The sequence below is a fragment of the Poecile atricapillus genome, chromosome 21 (genome assembly GCF_030490865.1).
Source record: "Poecile atricapillus isolate bPoeAtr1 chromosome 21, bPoeAtr1.hap1, whole genome shotgun sequence".
In the NCBI taxonomy this organism is placed as follows: domain Eukaryota; kingdom Metazoa; phylum Chordata; class Aves; order Passeriformes; family Paridae; genus Poecile; species Poecile atricapillus.
Window position 1 is genome coordinate 958,017 of NC_081269.1, and position 24,634 is coordinate 982,650.

Here is a 24,634-nt window from a genome sequence, read left to right on the forward strand (position 1 = left end):
AACTGGCATAGAGACACAGCTCTTAAATGGAGCCACTTCTGGAACCTGAAGCCACCAAGGTTTTATGAGACACAAAAGAAAATAAAATCCTGTCTAGCATACTGTTGAATCTTCAAAGTAAACTCTTGAGGAAGTGACTATGACACCATAGTGCAGTGCGTTTGCACCAGAGAGGAAAAAAGGTCTAGCAATTTAATCACTGAAAACTTATCAAGTGAGATGAAACAGGGAAGCGTTTTACACCAGTGCATGAAACCCAAGACATCCCCTCTTGTTCACCCATTTACCCACTGATTTGAATAGAAAGCAAACTGATATTAACATGCAACGTCTGACAGAATTTTACCCACAGAATGCAAGACAGCTCCTGGAGACTGGAGAGCATCTTGCTTCAAATATGGTTAATAACAGAGAGCAGAGTATGCATTATGTTATATTTATAACAAACCAGCACAAAGTCTACAATTTTTTTACTCCAATGCTATAATTTTAATTCAATAGAAACAAGATCATAGTTTTCACTGACTAAAACAATTGTCAGAATATATTTAATTAAAGGCTTAACTCTTCCATAAGTTCTCTTTTTTGAGGTCAAGAAACTGGCAGGTAATGTGCATTTCAGAAGGCAGCCAATGACAATCATGGTAGAACCACTTCATCTGCAGATGCCAAATACCATTCAAGCGAGCTGCGAATTGGATGATGTAGTGTAAAAAGACTGGTTTATTGAAGGCACTGGCACATGTACTTCTCTGACTGTGGTACTCCTCCAGCTTCAGATGAACACTAGAATTCAAAGATAAACTCAAGATTAAATGTCATGTGTCAGAAAGCATTTTATGTTTTTCACTAATAAGTTGATTAAAAATATGTGAGGCTTATATTAAGACACCTGAACAGCAGGTGAATTTGACGTCAGACATTTGCCAGTAGCAATATACATTCCTATGTTTCTGATTTCTGACTGTATAGCCAAGGCAAAATATTGAAGTAAAATAGAAACTTCCTCCAGAATAATCATTCCTTAATTGAAAGGTTGTGTTAACTTTGTTTCAGGTGGAAATTAGATCTTCAGCTGGCTTTCTGAAATATTTGCTAAGACCCAACCCAAGTCATTGTTCTCAAAGAACAGCTGACAAAGGAAACTACAATAAATTAGATTTAGTACCTGGAATATTCTGTTTTTCAAGAAAATGGTTTGTTTATAAAAAATGTTTTATGAACATTGTAATGAGGCTCACACTCTGGCCTGAAACGGCTTGTGAAAACTCGTTGAAGCGCCATTTGCCAAATAAGACTGGGAAATAATTTTGTGGGGGTAAATAAAGCACTGAAGTAACCTGGGGAAGGATAACATATTTTCTCTGACAGAAGAAACAGTCTCTTTCTTATGGCCAGAATCTACAGTAAATGTAAATCTACATTTACACGATAATGAATGGGCAACTATTGCCTAAGCGCTCCAGAAAAACCTAAATGGGAAAAAATAGTTTCAGTAAAATCAGCTCTGTTTTTAAATAACTACCAAACGTATTAAGCAGTCCCCAGTCACCTCAGGGCAGCATGGCATGCCTGCCTTTACTCTGTACTCCCAATGGTAAGGGCTGTACTCCCCTCAGTACTTCCTTGCCAAGCAGAAGCACTCTGCAGTACATGGCAAGCCCTCTCTGTGCCACAGACCCTTCAGACAGGGGCCAGCAAAGGTACACATAGGGGAAGGTTTGATCTGTCACTGAAGAGCTGCCACTGTGATGGTTCTTCTGGGAAGAGGAGAATCAGCTCCCTGCCATAAAACCATGCAGACAAATGCTGAGCCAAACAAGCCTCTTGCAGCAGACTGGCAGCCTTGTGGTGCAAGGTACAGAAGTATTGAAAACCTCTCAACGGCACAAAGAGATTGATCAGACTTGTCTAAACTCACACATTTATTCACCCACATTAAAAAACATTGTGAAAACTCTGTCAACTTCATCCAAGGGCTCAGGATTCATTACCACCACTTCTTCACATATTTATCACAGAAACTTGGGAGGAAAAAAAGATGTGATGCATGTAAAAATGTATATGCCATTAGTAAAAAGGAAGAGGTGGTATGTTAAGGAACCACTGCTGCATTTTGGCTAGGACTGATTCATGATCTACTCTTTCTGGGTTGATTTTCACCAACTGTCCATTTCCAACTTTGTCAGCAAATGCCACAACCAGGTTATTGCTATTTCAAGTGGCAACACACCTGAGCTAGAAAACAAAGACTGAACAAGCCAAAGACTGAGTTCAAGTGTGATCAGAACTCAGCTGGAATGCACTACCCGCTGCTCTGAGCTCAGTGGACAACACCAACAAACTGCTCTTCAGCTTGAGGACCTCTTCTGATCATATAGAGAATACTGAAAGGTTTCTCTTTTCTGTTTCACAGATCTAGATGTTCAACACATGGGCAGGAAATACCTTTGTTCTCCCTCTGTATTTTTTCTTGTAGTTTGGTTATTAATGAATTCATTCATAATTGTGAGACCATTCCCAAGCACTAGTACACTGTGGGAACAAGTTTGCACACTGGTACATGACCAAGCAGGAACCCTGTGCAACAGCAGCCCAGATCACAATGCTGCAGGTTTGGGACATTCAATATTTGCAGAAACAGCATTAGCAACTTGATATTTTGGTAAATTGGTATTTTTGAGAAAATAAAGGAAAAGCCAAGGATCCAAAGGGAGTGGGCAGAAAATAAGAAAGCATTAATTTAGCTCCTCAGAGGCAGCACTGCCAGCTGTGCTGCCAGCTGGCCAGCTGACAGACTCACTGACCACAAGGAACCACACTCTGCACTTGTATAGTACAATGGTAACTGTTTGCTCACTCAGGGTGGCTGAATAATCTGCCATGACAAAGCCCACACTGAGGATCCTCCCATGTTTTCTGGGGGTGCGTGTTTTAAAGTGGGGAGAAAACAAATTCTTTTATGCCACTACCTTAGGACCATCATGCTTCTGCATCTAAAACAATAATCCTTTGATGAGCAACAAAATAAATGCCATGCCCAGTAAGTTTCCATCATGATACTTGTCCTGCATCTGAAGAGGCTGTAAATCAGATCTAGTCACAAAGCAATTGTCCTTGCATTGTCCACTGTAAGTAACATGTAACTCAGGGCACTGGAACAGGACACCATGCATGCTTGATACTGAAGAAAAGCCCATTTGTGCTTATTATATTGGAAGGTTTGTACAACATTATTTCTTAAAAACTGGTTGTGTTTCTTTGATTCTTATAATCCTTTACTCTGAAATTAATGAGACAGTTTGTAGGGTATGGCACCTGATGTGGTCCCACCTGAGCATCTTCAGAGATGCAAACTTGAGTTATCACTTCGCTGATGAAAGAAGATAACCACCAATATTCAGGTCTGAAGACACTTAAGAGTGGTGCCCAAATCTCTGCTTTGCATTATTCACTATTGTGTACCTTCCTGGATCTTACTGTGCTACAGTAATTGGAACATTTGGAAGCAAATGCAGAAACAAGTGGTCCACTATGTTGCACAGGAGGGGAGACAGTTCAAGAAAGTTTTTATTTGCCAGACTCCAATTATGCAATCCACCCATTTAAATTAAATGTGAATCGATCACAGGATGTCATAACAGTGTCTCAGAAAGAAAATGCTATTAACAGTATAGAGAGGTGACACATCCAATACTTCACAGTTACAATAAACCACTCTTTATTACCCCACATGCACAGTTCCCCTGGCCCAGCACTCCTGACCACGAATTACCCTGTGTGACTGTTGATGAAAAAAAGCATTTGCTTCCTCCTTGTCCAGCAACAGAGTGAAGTTTTTCACTAGCTGATATGAGGGCAATTTCTGCCCTTCAAGAAACTTTCAGAACATTATTTTCTGCAAACAGGACAGTGAAGTGTCCATCCTACAGCTTTTAGTTGGAACCAGTTTTAGAGGAATTTTGATCAGCACGAACTGAGCCAAGTTCAGTATCATCTACCCATGCAAGCTCCCCTGTATCCTACTTGGCAGACAAAGCAAGCACCATGTATCTAGCAAAAATAACATGTTCTCACACTGTGAAGTCCATCAAAAAGCAGAGAAAGTCCCTTTCTCAAATGCATTTAGATACCTAGAGATGCAAATCAGCATTAAGTGGTGACTGCCAAAGGACAGAAGGTGCTCAACTGTTCACTTTCTTCAAAAAAATACTCTGTTAAGTTTCAGGTGGTGACAAATATCTGTGAGCAAGCCAATTCTTGGCACTAGAACTGGCCTCTTCCTTAGATGGACTCTGCAAGTGGAAGTGTGTTTATCCACATGCTCCACCATTCCCTGGAAGAAGTGTGAGCTTGCACCACATGCAGCCAGCTGGGAAAACAGGAAGCCATTGGTGGCACTCAGGAACAACATTCATCAGACAGTTTATAGTGCTTAGCACTGTGAAAGAACACAAAAGATAAAGGCACAGAAATCAATTCTTAAAGCAGTTTTCTGCTCAAAAAAGCACCTGTTAATTTTATGGATAAATATTTCCCTCACTTCTAGATAAAAATGTATTTTTCCAGTTCCATAAAGAAAACTCACATTAATAAAAGAACTACGAAATATCCTACACACAGTACTATGCTATATGCCGGATCTTCTAGACAGAATTCTGTGGTTCTATAACTTAAGACCTTGCACCTGTTATCATGGTGGGAATCACTATGGCTGCAGAATTTGACCCTTATGTCCTCACAACACCTTGGTGAGGTAGATAGGTTCCATAACATCTTCTTTAGGAGGGGAAATAGGCAAAAAAGAGGTGAATTGACTGGCATGGGGATGTCTAGGAGCAAATCCCAGGTCATACCCACAGATCTTTCCACTGCAAGACATTGCTTTACCTCCCCCCACCACCATCCCCCAGGGCTGAAGGAAATGTCAAAATGCATCCAGCCCAACACCAATAATTCTGTAGACTACTACTGCAACAGAAATGGCATATATAGGTTAAAAACTGCTTTTCTCACCAGCCAAAAATTCCAAAGTACACCAGATAACTCCCACTGCTGTCAGCCAGCACACACACAAGACTAGAATCTGGGTCCATCAGTTTTTCCCAGGGCATTAATTAGAGCCTTTCTCATGTCTTGGCTTCACTCAAAAATTGCAGTTATTAATTAAGGCACATCAGGGACTAATTCAGGAACTTCTGCAATAGATGTGAAGTTCTATGGGCCACTGGTCATCTCCAGGCTACCACTAGAAACACTGGATGGCATGTGAAATCACACCTGTGACTGAGGGAAAGGCTCCCTTGCCTCTAATTGCCACAAGAAACACAGAGCCAACCTTAGTGCATCATTGTCCGAGAATCAGCTGAATCATGACCAGCATGGAATTATGTTATCTCAACCCTCAGTAAAGGTGTCTAAATGCACTGAGACTTGGAAGTGAAAAAAGGCGAGAGAAAGTGTGTTGGATATTAACTTGGAAGAATCCCACCACACGGCTGAGGACCAACTAAAACATAACATCATGTACCCCCTTCTTCACTGGACAAGTGACAACAGAGATTTCTCTGTACAGTTGCTGACTTGTAGATACAAGGAATGCTCAGGATACAAGGATGTAAGGAATGTTCAGCCCTTGCCTGAATGTAATGTTCAATGTTAATGATTTACAAGTACATACCAGTGATATAATAGCTCAAACCACTTGATAAAATAGCCTCCCCTTTCTCTATTGAAAGTCTGATAAATCCTAATTCTTGACCTTGATTGGAGGTACAATGGATCACTTGATCATACTTATGATCCCAACACATAAGGTTGTATAGTTGCAAACACTTTTGGCTCCATCACAAGTGGAGTAAGATTGGGTTGGTTCAAACCTGGTGACTGCTGGAAGGCAGCAAACACCCAGCACTGGATCTGAAATGGTGATGAGATTCTATACAGGACTTTAGGCAATAGGGACTACTAAGGGTACTTTCCTTGTTTAACACGAGAGTTCTTCACAGCTCACTGGTTTGCTGTGCTGTTTGCCCAGGCTGGGAATGTGTCCAGCCCAAATACAGGTCTTCCCCATGTGTTGATGGCGAGGGTGATACAGCAGACTCCAATGATGTTCATCACTATTCCAGTTCTAACCTGTGAGGAAAAAAATCCAAGCCAACAACAATAACCAAACACCAGCACAGCAAGTCCAAACCAGCAGCATTCAAACACCAACACAGCAAACTACAGCAAGACATACTTGTACATAGTCATGAAAGTCAGTCAAGTAAATCACAGAAATAGCCATTGTATCCATCACCTTCTGCTCTTGCTTAGGTGGAAATACCAGGGAACACACTGTGCAAAGTCTTTGAGCACTTTGCTATGTATATAACCAGTCTAGGGGCTTTAAGGCACGTGTAACAAGTCTTTCTTACTAGTTAGAGGACAGCTTATGTGCTCTTCAAGTACCCAGTTAGAAAGCCAGTAATGTTTGTGTGTTCTGCCCAGAACCTGCCCTGTGTGGTCTGGCAGAAAATCAGACGACCAGAGCCAAGGGTTACTGATTGCTACCTTCTGCTTTCAGCTCCAGTGGAGACAAGGCTTTAGACACTGGCCAAAGCCCCAGAACACTGCAGGGCATGCCTGCACTTTAACCCTTCAGGTTTCAGAGACTTATGACTTGCCAGTTTTTAATTTCACTTGGGCCAGTCAGTATATCTGCCAAAGCCTGTGAGAAAAGTACTGTTATTTCAGAGATGCAAATTTTTATCACAATATTAATATTGCAGAAGAGAGGGCCATAGAGTGGTAGTCACAGCCCATAAGAGCTTCCTGGTCCTTTGCAAATACTCTGCAAAGAAAATTAAACTCTCACCATATTTCAGGAAGAAAGCAATGGAGAATTTCAGATAAGAGAGAAGGCAATTATCTTACCATATCCAAAACACGGAGGTGGCCATAAGAAAACACTATTGCATTTGGTGGTGTTGCAACAGGTAGCATGAAGGCAAAGGAAGCACTGAGAGTAGCAGGCACCATAACATACAAAGGGTGGATCTTGATAGATGTAGCCTGCAATGAAATGGAGAGAATATCACTCTGGGGGTATTAAAAAAGAAAAGCATACAAGATAAATTTACCCCAGACCACTGAAATACACAGGCTTATTTTGTTTCCTTGCATTACATCACCAGAAAAATTCACATTTTATTCTGAAATCCACATGTGCTTAAAGATAACTTGCTGTTGTTTCCTGTCCCATGATACTTAAAAGCAACACTTGATTCTTTCATGTTGTTTGCTTTGTTCTATGGTATAATTTGGATTTCTGGTCAAATATATACAACAATCTTTTCTTTGACCTCGGACCACCCTTTTTCCAGGAATGGGAATTATAATTACTAGGCACATGGAGTGACACACTTAGACTTTACTCTGTGGGCCTCAAAACTTAAGTGCCAATTTAAGTCATTATTAGCTCAGTACCTTGATTGGGGTAATTTTGCTTTGATGAAATAGTCTAGAATAAAGTGCTTGTCCTTTCCTAATTAAAGGACAAAGTAACCTATTTTTCTCTTTATGCCACAGTTTCATTTCTGCTGAGGAAAGGCAGCAAAATTGACCAGGTTTTCCTTCCTAAGTTTTTAAATTGTTCTGGGTTCCTATGAGAAATTAGACATTTCTAATAATCAGGCCTACCACTTTGAGTATTTTAGCACAAAATGTGAAGATGAGTAATTCAATGGCATCAACAGAAAGTGCTGGATTTTGTTTTGGTTTGGATTTTATGTGTGTGTGTGTATGTGTTTTTCCAGTTCTAAGTTGATGGTTCAAACTGACCAGAAGTAAGTGATGTTTTCTGACCTGCATTGAAAAAGTGACTGTTACTTTCTCCAAGGCCAAGGCACACACCTTACAGAAGGCATGACATAGCTTCCTTTTAAGTACACTGGAGCAGCATCCAAGACACTAAATATAATATTGCTTTGCCACCCAGTTTAACTCTGATCCCCCAGCTGCCAGGGTAACAGGACAGAAGCAATCTTACCAAGGATGAAAAGACAGGCAGGAAGAGGGTAGCTGTGGCCACGTTACTGGTGCATTCAGTGAAGACAGCTATAATAAGGGAGACCACTGTTGCAATGGCCCACGGTGGGATAGATCCCAGGGGAGTCATCTGACGACCCAGCCAAGCTGAGAGCCCAGAGTTCTGCAAGAAAAAAAGTGGATTTCAGGGAGGTTTAAAACCCTGATTCACAAACAAGGAAGCCATGTTATGGGCAACATTCCTGTCTAATAATGCTAAAGGAGTCCTGAATTATACAAACACCATCCAGGAAAGTACAATGATTTGTCACAAAAACAAAAAGAAATTCCTTGCCAACTAGACATAACACTGAATCACACTTTTCTGATTCTTCTGGAAATCAAATACTTGCTCACACATAGGTTACAAAATTATGGTTTTCTGACTAAACAAGAAAATTTTTCTGAGGCCATTGCAAATACTAATTTATAGCCCAGAAAGCTTCTAGGCACATTTTTCTAAGGTTTCTGAAGGTTATGATTCTGTATGAATGCTCTATTGTAGGAAAACAGTCAGTAGTTGGATACAAACAGGTTACAATATCTCTGACTTGCTAGTTTTTAATGCTCTGGAGCTTTATTAATTTATGTGTGACATATAAAGATGAATGTAAGGCCCAGAGCTTTAATTTTCCCCATGGTTAAAACCTAATTAGCCACAAAACTAAAGATGTGACATGACTTTCCCCAAAGTATTGCACTACTGATAGCTAATGCTTGCTTTGATTTAGATGCATCTTAGCAGTGATGAAGGAAGCAATATGTCTCACCTCAAAATTCCTTCCTATTTTAAGAATTAGCTGCTTTTTCTATGAATTTATGAACACAGCATCAACCCAGATTTTCTTTCTGACCATTTCAGCAGTGGTTTTGCTTTAAGTCTGAAGATATATAACCTTTAAACAAACCTCAAATGGTTCTGAAAATCTGACAAGTGTTATCTATACTTCTGCTTTTCCAGCCAGGGCTATGATTGGGATGATTACAGAAATAAGAAAGGATGTTTTTCTGGACTGTCCAGACAGTGAAGATCCCAACCTACTCATCAGTCTCCAAGCAGTAAGATAAATTAAAGAAATTTGGGCAGAAAACAAAAATTCCTGGAAAAAGACTCACAAGCATTCACCTCTCCTTGGTTTTCGCTAATTTAGATCTCCCTCCAGATCCTAACATTGCTACTGGGTTTGGCTTTGGGTGCATGCCCAGTAATATGGGCCAGATAACAAACCAGGGAAGTTCCCCTTTGAGTCAGAGGAAAACAGATCTCAATACATACTGCGCTTGCATCAGCTAAAGCAAAACCTCCTCCCAGCAGCAGCACAATGCTCCAGGGCATCTTCCTTTGAACCACATCCCAGTCTAGCAGCGAGGTTGGTAAAAATGGCTTTTTTATATCTGAAGTGAGAAATGAAAAGTAGAACATGTTTTAGGAGAGTGAAGACACTTTGTCTCCTGTTCTATAAGATACTGGTGGGCAGATGCACAGTACTGAGAAGTCTGCACAGAGTGAGGGTAACACACATGAGCACGGAGTGTGCCCCAGCCCTTCCCAACAAGGGAGGTAGGTGAGCTGCTCTAAAGAACTGCATGCAAATCCAGTGCATGACTCTGCCTTGTTAGCTGAGTGGGTTAGCTGTTTCAAAGTACTACAGTCCCTCTTTTGAATACCTTCTTCAGTCTGTTTAGGGTCAGACATGCTTTGATTCCAGGCTATGAATTTGGGCTTATGAGCAGGAAGGACAAACAGTAACAGGGCAACAAACATAGCAGGAACAGAATCAGTGATATACCTAATGAAGAAAAGAGAATACAGGTTAGAAAATGGGACACCTTTCTTCTAGAAAAGGGCTGCTTTCTAGCATTCTAGATTTTTACCATCCCATTTGGGGCTTGAACAAAATGGGTCATTAACTCATGTCTGAGGTCTCTCAGACCTGCCATAATATAAACACAATAATAAAAGAAACACAATACAATACATGTTAATAAGCAGAGTCCTGGATGACAACTCATCCCTCATGGAGCAGGGATCCTTCTCTGTGCTGAAGCCGAGATTCAACAGTTGTATCGCAAAGACAGACATCTAAAGAAATGGTCTGAATGATAGTCCCAACATGTATTTTATGTTCCTAACATGCCATGCACTTTGCTATGCAAAGAAGCCATTCAAAGCACAAAATCAATTTTCCAGTGAGTTCTAAGGTATTGGTTAAAGGTGATATTACCAAATAAGTCAAATGCAACTGCAACTGATTGGAGCTCATACAAACAAAATACCAAGGTGTACATTAGTATGACTGAGACCAGCATAACAGAATTTTCTTTTAGAAGATTCAGCTTGCTCCATGCCTCAGTCTCCAACCTTTTCACTGCAGTACAAACTGTCAAATCATAGGTGATTTGTACTGTCATGTACAAGCCGTTGGATCAAGCCCAGCAAACATGTTAAGTCAGGCAAAGCTGGAATTAATGACCCCACATTCAGAATGGAATATATGAGCAAGAGAATCTGATTAATAACCAAGACGGTAAAAGATGGAAAAAACCCTAAAAACTTACTTGTCTCCTCCTGAGAAGAGCCTGGCAGCCCAGCCTTTTACAAAGCCTGGGTTTCTGGTAAACCACAAGAGCACCAGCAATAAAAACAACAGGAAGACATTTAATTCAGCGTAAGAGACAGGGCCTAACTTTCTCATTTCTTCCTTCAGCACATTGTATGCAGCTTTTTCTTTGGCAGTTCTCTCTGTCCCATAGCCCCAGTTTTTTTTAAAGCTTTGAGAAAAATGGAAAAAAATAATATAAGTATCAATATATTAGAGGGATTTAACATCCTTATCACTCTGAACTCTGGAGGACAGACACAGACCACAGCAGAGGCTATAAATAAACTACAACAGTGCCAAAATATTTTGTGGGGACACACCAATTCTCACAGAAGAATGGAGTCTATCAAAGGATGGCAATTTGGAGTAACCTGGGATGAAAAATTCAGGTTTGAATCAATGGCTGCAAACCAGCTATGCCGGCTCTCCTAGGGTTGAAATTCACAGGTCAGAGATTGAAAAGCAGAAAGGCAATTCTGTCTGAAGATTAAGAATGTATAAGGCTTTTGCCTTAATGTACCTCCCATGAACATAAAAGGTTTCCAGACCTCAAAATTTCTGTGAAATGAACCTACTCTCTGCTACAAAATTAATAACTTGTCAGTGCATTTGCTTTAGCCAGATGTCTCAGTAAGCTAACTAACTTACTTAGGGGTTTACACAATATTGTGGAGATAAATACTCACTTGAGTCCTATGAAGGAGCACTGTAACCAAAGCCAAGCTAGTGCCAACATCACAATCATGTTTGGGAATGCAAATCCAAACCAGGAAGCAAAATTCACAATATCGTTGTTGTTGGGGTATAACCTGTAAAGAAATGACTTTCTGTATGAATGTCAAAACATTTAGTAATCTACTCTACCTTTAATATGTGCTAGTGACAATTATGCATGTAAATCTAGGACAACCATTACAAGTAATCATAGGTAACATCCACAGCCTAACTTAAGTCACGGGAGAAGGCAGCCTGATTTCAGAGCATAACTTAAATGATTTTAAGTTCTCCCTGTGTTATACTTTGATGCATATAGGAGCTTATGTGGATATTTTGGGTCTCAGTCAGACAACTGCGGCTGAAAGACCTCACATACTTCCTAGATACCTTTCACTTCCAACATGCCTGTTCATTTATCCCAAGACAGGATATTTCTTCTCCAAATTCATGCTAATAAGAGAGCAAGAAATGTCTTTCCTGAAATTAATAACCATACTTCTGCTGCCTTCAACAGATGAAAAAGTTGCTAGTTGGCTTGAAAGAATGAAGACGGCATTTTAAGAAAAGCAATTTTTGTAATTCTCTGTGTTTGCTGATAATGATAGGAGGAAAAATATCAATAGCAAACTTCCAGCTGGGTGTTAAAACCAACAGATAATGTAGCAGCTGAGGCTGAAGTACTTGCAACACAAGGAAGCAATGTTGGAAAATTTCCACTGCAGACTGGGTTCCATGTAGATCTGTTCCCAAACTCAGTTTAGCAATGAGAGAACAACACAACTGCAGTTTCTACAGCCACAGCATGGAGGAACGCTGCTACAGGAGGAGCCAAGCTCCTTCTAGCTCTCTTCAGTGTGCTTATGAGCAGAGTTAATCTACATTCTTTTGGTGCTCTTTACTGCAGTTCCTCTTCTGATGTGCTTTATTTCAGTTGAAAGAGAGGACACAGAAGAACCAATATCTCATAATCAACCACCTGCATGTCGATTGTCAACATGTATTTCCAATTTTCTCAGAAGAATTTAATTCCATCACATAGCTTCTGTTTAAAAGATGCTGAAGCAAGAAAAATGAGGCCCAACACTTCATACACATTTCTCAGACTCAGTTCCTCAACTTACTGCTCGAAGTTCACAACTGAATTTGTCATCTAAGACCAGTCAATTGGTCACACAAACAGTATGACAATGTAACTAAAACAAAAAGCAATAATTACTTACTGATTCATCTGGCCTTTCAGTACCACATTTGGTCCTGTTCCGGTAAGTGTTGCAGTTCCTCCAATGCTGGCAGCATAGCATACACAAAGTGTCATTCCCTTGCATATACGCTTCTTCATTTTCTGTTCCTCAGAAGATCTGGGGTCATCAGGGGCTTGTTCATTGCTTACAACTAGGCAGAAAGAAAATTATTTGCCTCAGGTAAAGTTGGAAAGACAGAGAATTCAGGATAGGGTCTGTAGGCTTAGTGCTTCCAGTTTGTATGTGCCAATAATTTTAATTAAAAAATCCACAGATATCTCCCTAAATACTTCAGACTAATGTTCATGAGGAGCCAGAGCAAGAGGCTGACAGTCTGGGTTTACGTGATCCAAGGATGCTATTGCCCACATCAGGGCCACAACTCCTCATCAGCAACGTCTTGTTTCACAGAGAGGTGTACCACCAGCCAAACATCACAGTCACTGGAACCATTCCAATTCCACAGTGAGAACCCAACTACCTTTAACGGATATGAATATAGGCAGAAAAAAGCCCTACTGAAACCCAAATCCTTGCTTGCCATTATGTCATGAAACTTTACTGCTGTGTCCATTGTTCTCTGAGGTTAACACTCTAAATCTTGAAGTCAGACTAGACTACTGGAATAGGACAAAGAATTTATGGCAATTATAACCAACTCAACAATATTAAAGGGTATTTTTTGCACACTCTTATTATCTTCACTACACTTGGAATCTGATCTTTAATCATATTTAATAATATAGCCCTCTGTAACAGCATAGCAGAGCAGTGAAATGAGAGTGTCTGAGTTTGCGCACATATTTCAAATGAAGTGAAACCTATTGCAGAACCACAGCATTGGCAGAGGACCTTAAGGAATCAAGCATCAGTGTAAGATCACACACAAGAACAGTTTGTCTACTGTGAGTCAAATTACACCGCTTCTTCTTTTCCATGCGGCTTTTAAAGTAGTCCTCTTTCTTCTCCCCACCTCCACATAAAATCTGGTCAATAAAGAGATATTTATTACCCTAGAACCAAAATAGATTGTGTTTACATAATTTTTTCAAATAGTCCTACTTCACCTAGAAGCTGAATCCCCATTGATAATCACAAGATTTAGAAAATAGTATGCTGGGGGTTTAGATTGTTATTTCCCACAGGATATGCTCTTCACTTCCCTAAACAAGTGGTTAAGCCTGAGGAAACTGTGGGAGGATGACTACAGCTCGAAGAAAATAACATAACAACCTGTCTGAGATCTAGCACTAGCACACAAAATGGTAGCCATCAAAATTGAAAGCTATTTTGTAAAACCTAAATGTCATGTATTTAAGGAATTTTAGGTCAGGTTACCATCCTCTTTCCTTGGAGAGGGTACACAGCACTCCTAGGTAGGGGGGAGCTGAGTGTAGCAAGTTCAGTAGCATCAGCTTATTGGTGAGAAGGCCCTTACCGTGCACTGCAGTGGACTCTGATGTGCTCTTTTCCTCCAGCTCTATCACTGCATTTGTTTGCCCAGTTGCTTGTTCCATTATGGACACATCATACTCCGTGCTGTCCATTTGATCCAGAACAGCCTGGACAATGGGAACCATCATGGCAGTGGTGGCTGTGTTGCTTATCCACATGGACAGGAAGGCAGTGACTGCCATAAATCCCAGCATGAGGCTGAAAAGAGAGAAAGACGGAGAGGAGAGGAAGAAAGTGAATAGATGCTGCTAGGCTTTGCAGTCACCGTAATATGGAGAGCAAAGCCCAGGCAGGGATGTGTGCAGCATCCACTATTACAGAGACTCCCTTCTAGGACAGCTCTCCCACCTTCACTGAAGGAATCCCAGTGCACAATTAAGTCTGTCATAATTTTGTCCCCAAAGGCAAGGCTCTAAAATTCAGTCAGATACTAGTTTTGGATAAAGGACAAATAAACTGTTCTGCTGCTAGACTTCACTTCTGGAAACTGTGCAAGTACAGCTGAATTGGCTCTTGTTCCTTTCTCTGTTGACTGTTAAATGTCATCACCAGGCCTCTGCTAAACTGAGAAAAGGTAAGAAAAAACAACGTAATATTCTTACAGTGCAGGTTTCACCCCAAGAATCAGAAGGACTCTCAGTGCAATCCTTCTGTGAAGATTCCACTGCTCAACAGAAATTGCGACAATCAGCCCTCCAAGGAAGAGCATGTTTGTGTTATTTAGGTACTGAAAGCACACCTGAAAGACAGAAAGAAAGTACATCAGGCCAAAATACTTACTTCACTAGTACAATTTTCCTACCACCCTCTCAAATCCATGGACTGGACCAGGCCCCAGCCAACACTGGAACAAGAGGCAGCTGCTGCCTGAGAGCTCCCTGCAGTTTCCTGGACCCTCGATCTCCTGGGTAACTGCCGACTTGCCTGTGCAAGAAATCTTTGTGCATCATTGTGCAAAATGACACCAGCTTCCTAAAACATAGTTGGGGGCTCAAAGTATGGAAGGTGCTGGAAATATTGAGCTCCAAAAGGGCTCTCTCAGCATCTTCAGCAACCATACCTGCCTTTACTAGCTTGTTGGGCAGTAGTGAACCTGGGCTACAGAACCTGAATATAGCCTGTGCCTTGTGCCTCCAGCACAAACAGCCCAGGATGAGATCTGGGGAGGACACAGCATACCTTTTGGCACCATGCCATCTATCCTCTCAGAAGTTTGTCCCATGCATTTTGAGATCTTCCAGAAGACTGTCAGCGCTACTTCCTCATAGGCTGGGAGCACACACACTGCGGGCATGAGTGGGATGCTCTCCTGCAGGATCCATACCCAAAACAGACCCTCCCCTCTACCACCTCAAGCCTCCCACTCTTAAGAGTTTGGGCAAATGTCTGTAGTTCAGCATCTTCCCATATAAGAACCCTGAACACTAGTACAGACTCGTTGGCTAAATACTGGTGGGGGATCAGAGCACTGGATTTCTCTGTATCAGATCTGGATTGCATGAGTTCCTTACTTTTTTAGCAGTCTGAACTCCAAGCAGAGGAAAAAATACCACTGGAATGAGGGAGGTGACAGCCAGGGGGATCACTTCAGTGCACCAGTACACAGCCATGATGATGATGATATATGCACATCTAGCCTCCTGCAACATAATAGAAGATACACTTAAGCATTAGAAACTGTTTTTAAAGATAAGAAACACACTGGTAGCTCTTACAAGTGGCTCACACACTCCACTGTCTGTAGCTTAACAAGTTACGCTGAACGAGGACTTAAACTTGCGCTTTTAAATCATGTTTTGAAGTCACTTGTATAAAAGGATTTTTTTGACTAAGAAGGCCATAATGTTTGCTTTAATACATCCACACAAAATAAATGCTGTGAGAAAAACAAATCTTCCACCATTAGGTAAGTGCACAGTTTGCCATGTGAAAGTACTTCTTGGTGGTTGAGGTCAGCAAATTTTACACCTAGGAGCCAAGAACAGCAATACAGAGTTAATTTTTTTAATGGATGGCCAAATTTCCCAGTGTGGATGATTAGCTTGCCTGAAATTCACAATCTCTGATGTATGCCCAGTAACACAGTTGAGCTCAGAAACTATTTCATTGAATAATTTAAAAGCTCTTTGCTTTGTGAAGTAACTCCTAAAGTAAAACTCTTATATATATATATATATATATATATATATTTATTTTTTTTTTGTGTTGTGACCAAGCACATTAGAGGTATTAAACTACTTTCCCAAATCATACTGTCCCTACCTGCTAAGGGGATTCCCTAGTTTAGAATTGTTGCAAACTGTCTTTTTGGGCTTTTGATCAGGCATTTCTGTATCCCAGCCTTCTGTGGTTTATACTCTAAAAATTGTCAGGAGAAGCAAGCATTCATTAGCTAACAGTGAACTGTTTGAAAGCTGAAGGCAGTGTTCTGTAGTTCAGTATTTGCTCCTATTCAGGGCATGTGTTTATAGAATTTTATTCTAATACAACAAATGTGACTTTATTGCTAAAATAAATGGTGTGACAGTCACACTTAAAAACTGACATCAGGTAATATTAGTATGTAGGACTGTGTTTTGCTTAATTTTGTTGAGAAGCTTAAGAACCAGAAAACACCTTTTGTAAGTAATTTGAATTTTTTTCCCCTCAACTTTCCCAATTAATTACAGCACAAATTTTGAGAGGAAAAATTCTTCAGAGACTAGAAGATATCAGACAGATCCTGTTGAAGGCTCTTTCCTTTATACACATAAAGTCAGCTTATGATACAATTCATAAGCTGCAGTAATGCAGGGCTAGAACTGACCGTGGTTAATCTGTTGCTAGTATGAAAGACAGATAAACAACTCTAAGTGAATAAAATTCAAAACACTGGTTTTAGAGAGTAGAGAGGAAATAATTTATGTGAAGTTCAAAAATACAATGATGCTTATAAATTAACTCCAACAACCATGGCAAATTTAAACAACCAAAGCTTTGGAATTAAATATATATTTGTACTTATACCTATATCTATCTGTGATTTATGGGAACAGTCACAGAAGGTCTCTTTGGTGTTTCTGTACAGTTGACACAAAACACAGTGACCTGCCTTGTGGCTGAAACACGAAAAAGCAGTCACTGACAGAAATATTGCTTTCCCATTGTGAAATATTGTAATTTCTTAGGTTAGACTAATGACACAATATGCCTAGAAATAATGGCAAACTGAAGACATACTTATTTTTTTGGAAATTATCTTTCCTAGTTTTGGCCAAAGTAGAGATTAAAAGTCAGGAATTCCCAATTATATAAAGTACCACCATTCAACTGAAAGGCTAGGCTGGTATAACTTAAGACAGGTAAACCGGAAGGGTTAGCAATTTGGTTTATAAACACAAGATAAAATTTTCCTGTACTTTAAATCAGACTGAGCGATGCAAGTTTCTCAAAAGAAAGGCTGTTTTTAGCATTAGAATAGCCTCCAAAGCTCTAGTAGGCAAAAATACTGTGAACTGAGCTGTCACACTTGGTCAAGGCTACAAGGCATTAAACCCCAAACTTCCCTGGGTTATTCCAATTTTATGCTGGTGTAACTCCACAGAACGCAAAGGAATTGTGCCATCGCCATCCCTGGAGTGAGATGGGTCAACTGGAGGACATGGCATTTGAAATTCTGACCAATTCAGACAACACAACCCTGACTGCATCAGGATGGAGAATGTCACTAAGCAACATGCTGGGAGTACCAGAGCCTCAGCAGAGAGCTGGGGGACGCACTTGCGCCCTTCAGCCCACTCCAATCGCTACGACACGATGCAGACAATTCCAAACGCGCCAGCTACACACGGGTTTGTCTCGGCCCAGAATGAATTGCACCTAACTGGCACGGTGGGTTGGGTGCGTGGGAGCCACCGGGAGCAGGACCGGGGCCGGGCGGAGTGGGGATCACCTGGGAGGCAGCAGGGCCGGAGCCGAGCTCCGTTCCCGCAGGGGCCCCGCAGGCACTTACCCGCGTGGACACAGCGAGCGGCAGCGGCAGCAGCAGCAGCGGCGTGAGGAAGAGGATGGCGAAGGAGCGGTACCTCAGCAGGGGCCGCAGGCACGTCGGGGCCATGTTCTGTGGGGTGATACGGTCAGGGCGCGAGCGGGAGCAGTGCCCGCCGCCGCCGCTTTAAGTACAGGGCGGGAGGGACCCGGCCGGGGGCGACACGTCCCGCCCGCCCCGCCGGGGGCCGCCCCGGGCAGCGGTGCGGCTGGGGACCGGGAAGGAACAGGCTACCCCCGAGCGCCCCGGCCCCGCTCCGACCAGCCCTCCCTGCCGGGCCGCCGGGACCCGGCCACCTCCGTGCGGGGCTTCTGCAGCCCCTCCGTGCCAAGGAAAGCGCCTCAACGGCTGCGTACCAGCTATCGCACCAGTCGGGAGAGTGTTGTAGGAATGTTCTCCCTGCTCACAGAGCCCACAGAAAGGTGCCAGCGAGCACAGACTGTCACAGTGCGCATCGCTTGGAGGGACCCAGGTGCTGACACGGCCCCTTTCGGGAGCTGGACTTTCGCGAGGTGCTGGTGACGCCAAGGGAGGATCGTCCCTCGCTCATTCACACAGTGCTGGGGAAGGACTGAGCTCCTTCAGGGAAATGGAGAGTTAAAAACACAGTGGGGGTCTCCCCAAAACAAAGGTCTGTGCAGGCATGCATGGTTGTGTTTTGTTATTATTTTGAGAGGCATTGTGCCGCTGGATCTGGGTTAAAAATAACCCAGGAAGGTTAACTTGAAAGGTTATTTTTAATGTTGAATTCAGTGACTTCGTCTACAGCGCAGCCTCGGAATCCAAAGGGACAGCCCTAGTGATGGTGGCTAGCACGACTGAGAAGGCAGAAAGGCACAGCTAGACAGAGGACAAACAAATTGTTGGTATTTTAGGTTTTGCCTCTGGAATGGCAACAGACACTTGAAATTGAAGTCAGCATAAATCATATCTCAACGATTTGATCCTGCAGCCTCTTAATAGTCTTACTAAGCATTTACTCACAGAAATAAAGAATTTCAGATTCCACAGCAACTAATGAGGGAGCTCTGACTACAGCTTGCACTCTTTGTCCTCTGCTGACCAGAGGAACTTGAGTGACAGAAGTTCAAAACAAGACACTCCAACGTTACTTTTCATTTATAAAAACAGTGAATACCCACTAAGAAAACAGTAGCCAACCGGATCTGGACAGATTCCAAATCTTCAAACCTTTCGAAGCAGTCCCTCTGGGTAACTTACCAACACAGAGGAAACTTCACACCAGTGCAAAGTCTAGCAGAAAATGGGGAATTGGCCAAAACTTGCATTCCTGTGGCCTGTCTCCAATGAATAAATGGTTCCTAGACAAAAAAGAAAAAGGACTAGAAGCACTTAAATAAGAAAATGCAAATAGTTAACTCTAAAGGAGTTGTTCTAAGGTTAACTCTGAGTCCAGTGCAAATATAATTTGTTGTCTTCTTGTTTCATTAAGATGCAGTGAAGAAAAAAGAAAATAAAGAGAAAGACAAAAAATGTGTTGATACCTTTAGATGGACTAATATTGTGAAAGGAGATTTGCTTGCTGTACCTGGGGATGAGACATGGGACTCCATGGGCAATTAAATTAGCTAATTCATGCCTCAGTCCCTTTTTTTGTCAATACAGAAAAGGGAATCAATATTCTCTTATTGTGCAGAATTACTGCAAACTTGCCTTCCTATCATTTGATGATAAGGTTCCTTTTCACTGTGCCAAGAAGACAAAGTTTTGGCTGCTTACTTTACAAAACTGGTCTGATAGCTGGATAGAAGGGAACTGCAGAGAGCCTAAGCACTTGCAAAACATCCAGGAATTTTAGGTGGTCCAAAGAGCATTCAAACAAAAATCTCCCACCACCTGAAATTCAGCTTATGCTAATTGAGCATTAATTTCCCACCTTCAAGAAAAGGGAATCCTTTCCTCCAGTCAGTATTGGCTCTGAACACAGAAGAGAGCAATGGCTTTAAATACCGCTTTAGAAGCAGCGGGTAAAATTAGCTTTTGGTTGCAGACATCATTAAAAGCAGAAGACTGTAGCACCCTTTGGGCCAAATTTTGATGCCCTATGGTTGAATAATGTACTATTCTTGTTCCTGGTAGTAAATTTCAAATCAGTTTTCAAAGGAACTCAAATTTTTGTGTTACAAAGAAGCTTAGGCATGGGTGGTGACATGAGGTGGAACAAGGACCTGAATCAGTCTCTTGTACCTGAAATTCCTTTTCCTGGCTACAAGATACCACTTCTCCCATTTGTTTTTCTCCTGCCCTAATAAACACAGGTATTTTGAAGCATGTCAAGAAGCAAGGGTTTAAGTAACAGAGCCAAGCCCATCTTGTGGCCCAGTGCCAGCAACCTTCCCTGGCCTTTGCGACGTTTCTCAGCTGGTGGCTCTGGTGCTCATTTGATTTAACTTGACAACGAAAGCAGAACATTTTTCTGCTGTTAGTGAGCTGAACAGATTCAATGAAGTGTTCAGTAAGCACTAGAGCCAGCTCAAGAGACTGGGCTAGTTATGTCTGGGCAAGGAACAGCTGTGGCAGGAACAGCCACACCTTCCAAGACAGCAAATGCCTAGATGACCTTGACAGCATTGTCAAACCACATGCAGAGTCTTGCAATCTTCTCTTTCATACTTCAAATTGCCAGAGTCAATAATGTGAACCATGGCCAAAAGTTGCAGTCAGAAGTGGGACATTGCTGAAGTCTAGTAAAAAAAGGCTAACCTGTATTACTTGGGAGAGAAAGGGACTGAAAACCAATCCCAGAAAGAAGGAATTCCAGGGTCAGTCCAGGTGGAAAAACTGTAAAATAAAGATTTATTTTTTTAGTTTAGTTCATTCCTGAGAAGCTGCTTTTCTGATAGATCGCAATCTCTACAAGGCAATCATCCCAGTTACTCCAGTTATTGGAGGATAGAAATGGTCTGTAAAAAGGTGGCTTTACAGGAAGCAGCTAGTTCATTTAATTACAGATAGACATATTTTCTGCCTCTAATTCAAATGCTGCCCAAGCACACAAGTACAGTTTTCTTGTTCTAAAGCAGACCATTTGACCTAGATAACTGCTACTCTCTCTCAAGACAAGAACTCCTCACATTCTTTATAAAGTTCTTTCAAGTTGCAGGCTCCATGCAGCAGCCAGAGGTACAAAAGTTTTAACAAAATAAAATTAAATAAGGACTGTAAGTCATATTATACTTGACACTGAGAAACAAAAATTAAAACAACTGAACCAGAGATATTCTAGGACTTAGCAGAAATAGAATGTTTTCTACTTAGGCTTTTGAAAATCACATTTAAAAAATAACCAGCTCAGAACTTACCTCTATGTGATTCTTGCCTTCAAAAGATGCCTAGAAGAGGTCTTGTATAGTAATGTTATGCTCTGGAAGGTTTATACAGAATTTAAATAGAAAGAGTTATTACCAGCATTCAGAGAAAACCACTCCTTTATTGCTCTCCATTTTCCCTCCAATCGGTCCTTCCCAGTTACTGCCAGTCCACTGTCCTGCTTCAGGAGTAGCTTTCAACTAAGTTCCCAGTGGAGCATCTGATATTTTTCCAAGAAAAGCTCTCAAGACTCTGAATGAACAGTCCTTTCGGCACAATCCCTGTGCCCAACAACTTTCTACACAAAAGCCCTCATTATGAATTTTGAGTCAGTGGGGCTTTCTCAGTCAGTGTATGTAGCTGATCAGTCTTTCTTGACCTAGAATTGGTGTTTCCTATATAGTTTGTGCCCTAAAACCCATTCAAATGCTGTGCAGGCTAACGACTACAAAAGAAAAAAATACAAAAGAAAATCATGTTAAAAATTTGATTCAGAATTGGCAGCTTTGTAACCTCTCCCTTAGCTGCCATCTCATTAACATATTTTTTCAAAAGCCTTTTCTCTGCTTCATTACATAATTTGTGTTACAAAATCCAGATAAACATTAATTATTCCTGGATCTAAATAATGGCTTACTGCGCTTCCTTTTTCTTCTTTCATTTTTCCCAGAGAAAAATGGGGGACAGAAGGGGCTTGTTTCAATGGAAAATGAACCACACCAATTTCTGAGAAACATCTGAGGCAGCTGTTGTATATGGAATTATGATACATTGTGCGAAGACTAGTGAATGATTTTTTCTGATACTTCTGCAAAGTAAAAGAATCAATATTGGTGCCCCTACTTGACAGACTAAGGTCAGTTAGTATTTTCTGCATCTTCTGTATTCCATTGTTCCACACTGGGTAGGGTCTGTCATATCTGAGACACCACTTGCATCATACAGCTATAAGGGATCAGTTGTAGCAACAGGTACAGAAATGCTCAACCTTCCTTCAGCAAGTCTTGAAACTCCTTGGCATTGAAAACATGAAGTTCTGTTCATTCTTCTCTCTAATTCATATATCTTGTGAAGTTTCCTATTTAAAAATTTATTACTGAGGTCCAGGAGGCAACAGGATCTGTTGTTCCTGGGGCCTCTCTGCTGTTGGTCCATCCCAGTCATAGCAAAGCAAACTATCACCAGGGAGGAAAGTCAGTGCTGGTTAATACAGGTTGGAGATTTCCCCTGGCACGTACTTGGATACCCCAAAGTGCTCCAAAGGTCATTGGGGAACCAGTGAGGCCTGGGCATCTGCTGGGCATGGCTGAGCAGCCCACATGTAGCTGGGGACTGATGCTGGGTTTCTCCCAGGTGGAGATGGAGGCAAAACACCTCCCATGCGCTGGCAGCACTTATCCAAGGGAAGCAGCATTGCCCTTGGGAGGCCAAGGTGGGTTTGTGGGGCCGAGTACTATCATGACCATCCCTCAAGAGGCAAAGGGGATGGCAGCATGCCCCTGTCTTCCTGCTCACCACAAGCCAGCCCTGAGGCCCTGCAGCCTGGAGGGACCTCAATGGACCTGAGGCTCCTCAGGGCACCACAGGCTCCCTCTGCTTCTGGGCCGGAGCGTGTCTGGGTGCTGGGGGCAGAGGAACCCCTGCCACCTGCTGAACCAGCTAATGTAAATCAAACTTTCATGGGGAAAAAAAAGAAACTGAGACCCCAGAGTTTCCTAAGGATTAGCAAATTAATCTGTGTGAGGAATTCCCACTGAAAATCAAACCCCAACTCTTGTCTGGCAATGCTGCTGTTTCTCCTTTAAAGAATAGAGTTGTTTGGGGTGGAGTTACTGCAACAGAGCCTTTCAGTTTCAGGGTTTTTTTCCTCTCTGTTCTTAGACGAAAGGATATCCAGCAGAATAAAAAGACAAGGAGAGAGCAAGTTCGCAAAAATTGGTAAGAGATCTTCACTCCTAAAAGGGGGAGATTTCAAGAGTTTCTAGGATTTTCCTTAGTATTATCTGGGTCTCCTGTAAGAGAGGCAGCAGAGGAAAGAACCATATAGCAGGAGTATGCTAGCCATTGAGTAGGAAATAAAAATATTTTGTATGCATTTCACATTTCCAAGTTCCTGCTCTCTTGCTACTTTGTTGTGCAGAGGTTTCTCTCACAGCCTTCTCTCCTGCTGCATGTTCCCTCTTTTCAAAATACCACTGTGTGCAATTTTGCAGTATCTGGCAGAGAGAGGATTCAGCACATGGACCATACAAAACCCAGAAGCTGCCTCAATTTCCCCCCATGAATGATGATTGTTTCTGTTTATATGTTTGCAATTAAGTGATAAAACATTAATTTCTTTGTTCAGGGTAATTGGCCATCTTTCATGAAATAGAAGACTCAAAAGGGCCATGAGGATTGCAGAACCTGGTGTGTCTTGAGAAGTAGCAAGGCCATTGGACAAACTCTACAAAAGAAAGATGATTTCCCTCTCTCAGAAGAGACTATGTTCCACATCACCTCAAGCTCTTAAAGACATTCAGTCTTTAGATACGCTAGTTACCTGTGACTATTGCAACATTCTGCTGCCACTTCCAACCCTTCAGAAACACGAGGTGAGAAGTGACACACTGGGCTTGGCTTCTTACCTGCAAAGGGCCATACTTACACAGTCACAACTGGGGAACAAAGCGACACGGATCTGCTTACATACCCAAGAACGATCCCTTTACTGCACAAATCGCCATGCGCTTTTAATCTCCACCTGCTTTAACTGAAGCCAAGGCGAGGTCTAACAGAACTCAACCGAAGAAGGGCTCCCATTGGCTGGCTCAGCTGCAGTGCTGCTGGCCATGCGTCCTATCACCCAATCAACTTCCCGCTCACACGCTGTCCGCGCGTTCCTCCAGCCAATCACAATCTCACTTCCAGCTGTCACTCAACTGACTCTCCCGTCACTCCTGCCAGCCTCGCCGCCTGCCAGCCGTGGGGTGCGCAGCTGCTTCTTCCCGTGGGGGTCTTAACCACTTTAACAAATACAACCAGCTCTTCTACAGGACCCCAGTGCCCATCTGTGAATTCCAAAGCTTCTCGACCTGTTGGCCACAGGTACACTCTGTCTGTAAAATGTGGGATTTGGTAATTCCTTAGACTATTTATGCTCACATCTACACAAACAAGATCCATTGCCTGCTTCAGTTTTAAGGAAG

The 24,634-nt window shown here is 42.0% G+C and overlaps 1 protein-coding gene across 1 annotated transcript; it reads right to left on the reverse strand.

Annotated features, from left to right (window-relative positions):
* Nucleotides 1–3,537: 3,537 nt before the first annotated feature.
* Nucleotides 3,538–18,346, reverse strand: SLC13A5 (solute carrier family 13 member 5). Its single transcript, XM_058854637.1, has 12 exons — nt 18,081–18,346; nt 15,601–15,729; nt 14,692–14,828; nt 14,073–14,287; nt 12,614–12,785; nt 11,363–11,485; nt 10,633–10,845; nt 9,742–9,863; nt 9,350–9,468; nt 8,036–8,197; nt 6,922–7,059; nt 3,538–6,138 (listed from the first exon to the last, which is right to left on the reverse strand). Exons 1-12 carry the CDS (start codon nt 18,183–18,185, stop codon nt 6,010–6,012), a joined length of 1,764 nt encoding a protein of 587 aa, XP_058710620.1. The 5' UTR covers nt 18,186–18,346; the 3' UTR covers nt 3,538–6,009.
* Between the last annotated feature and the right edge of the window lie 6,288 nt (nt 18,347–24,634).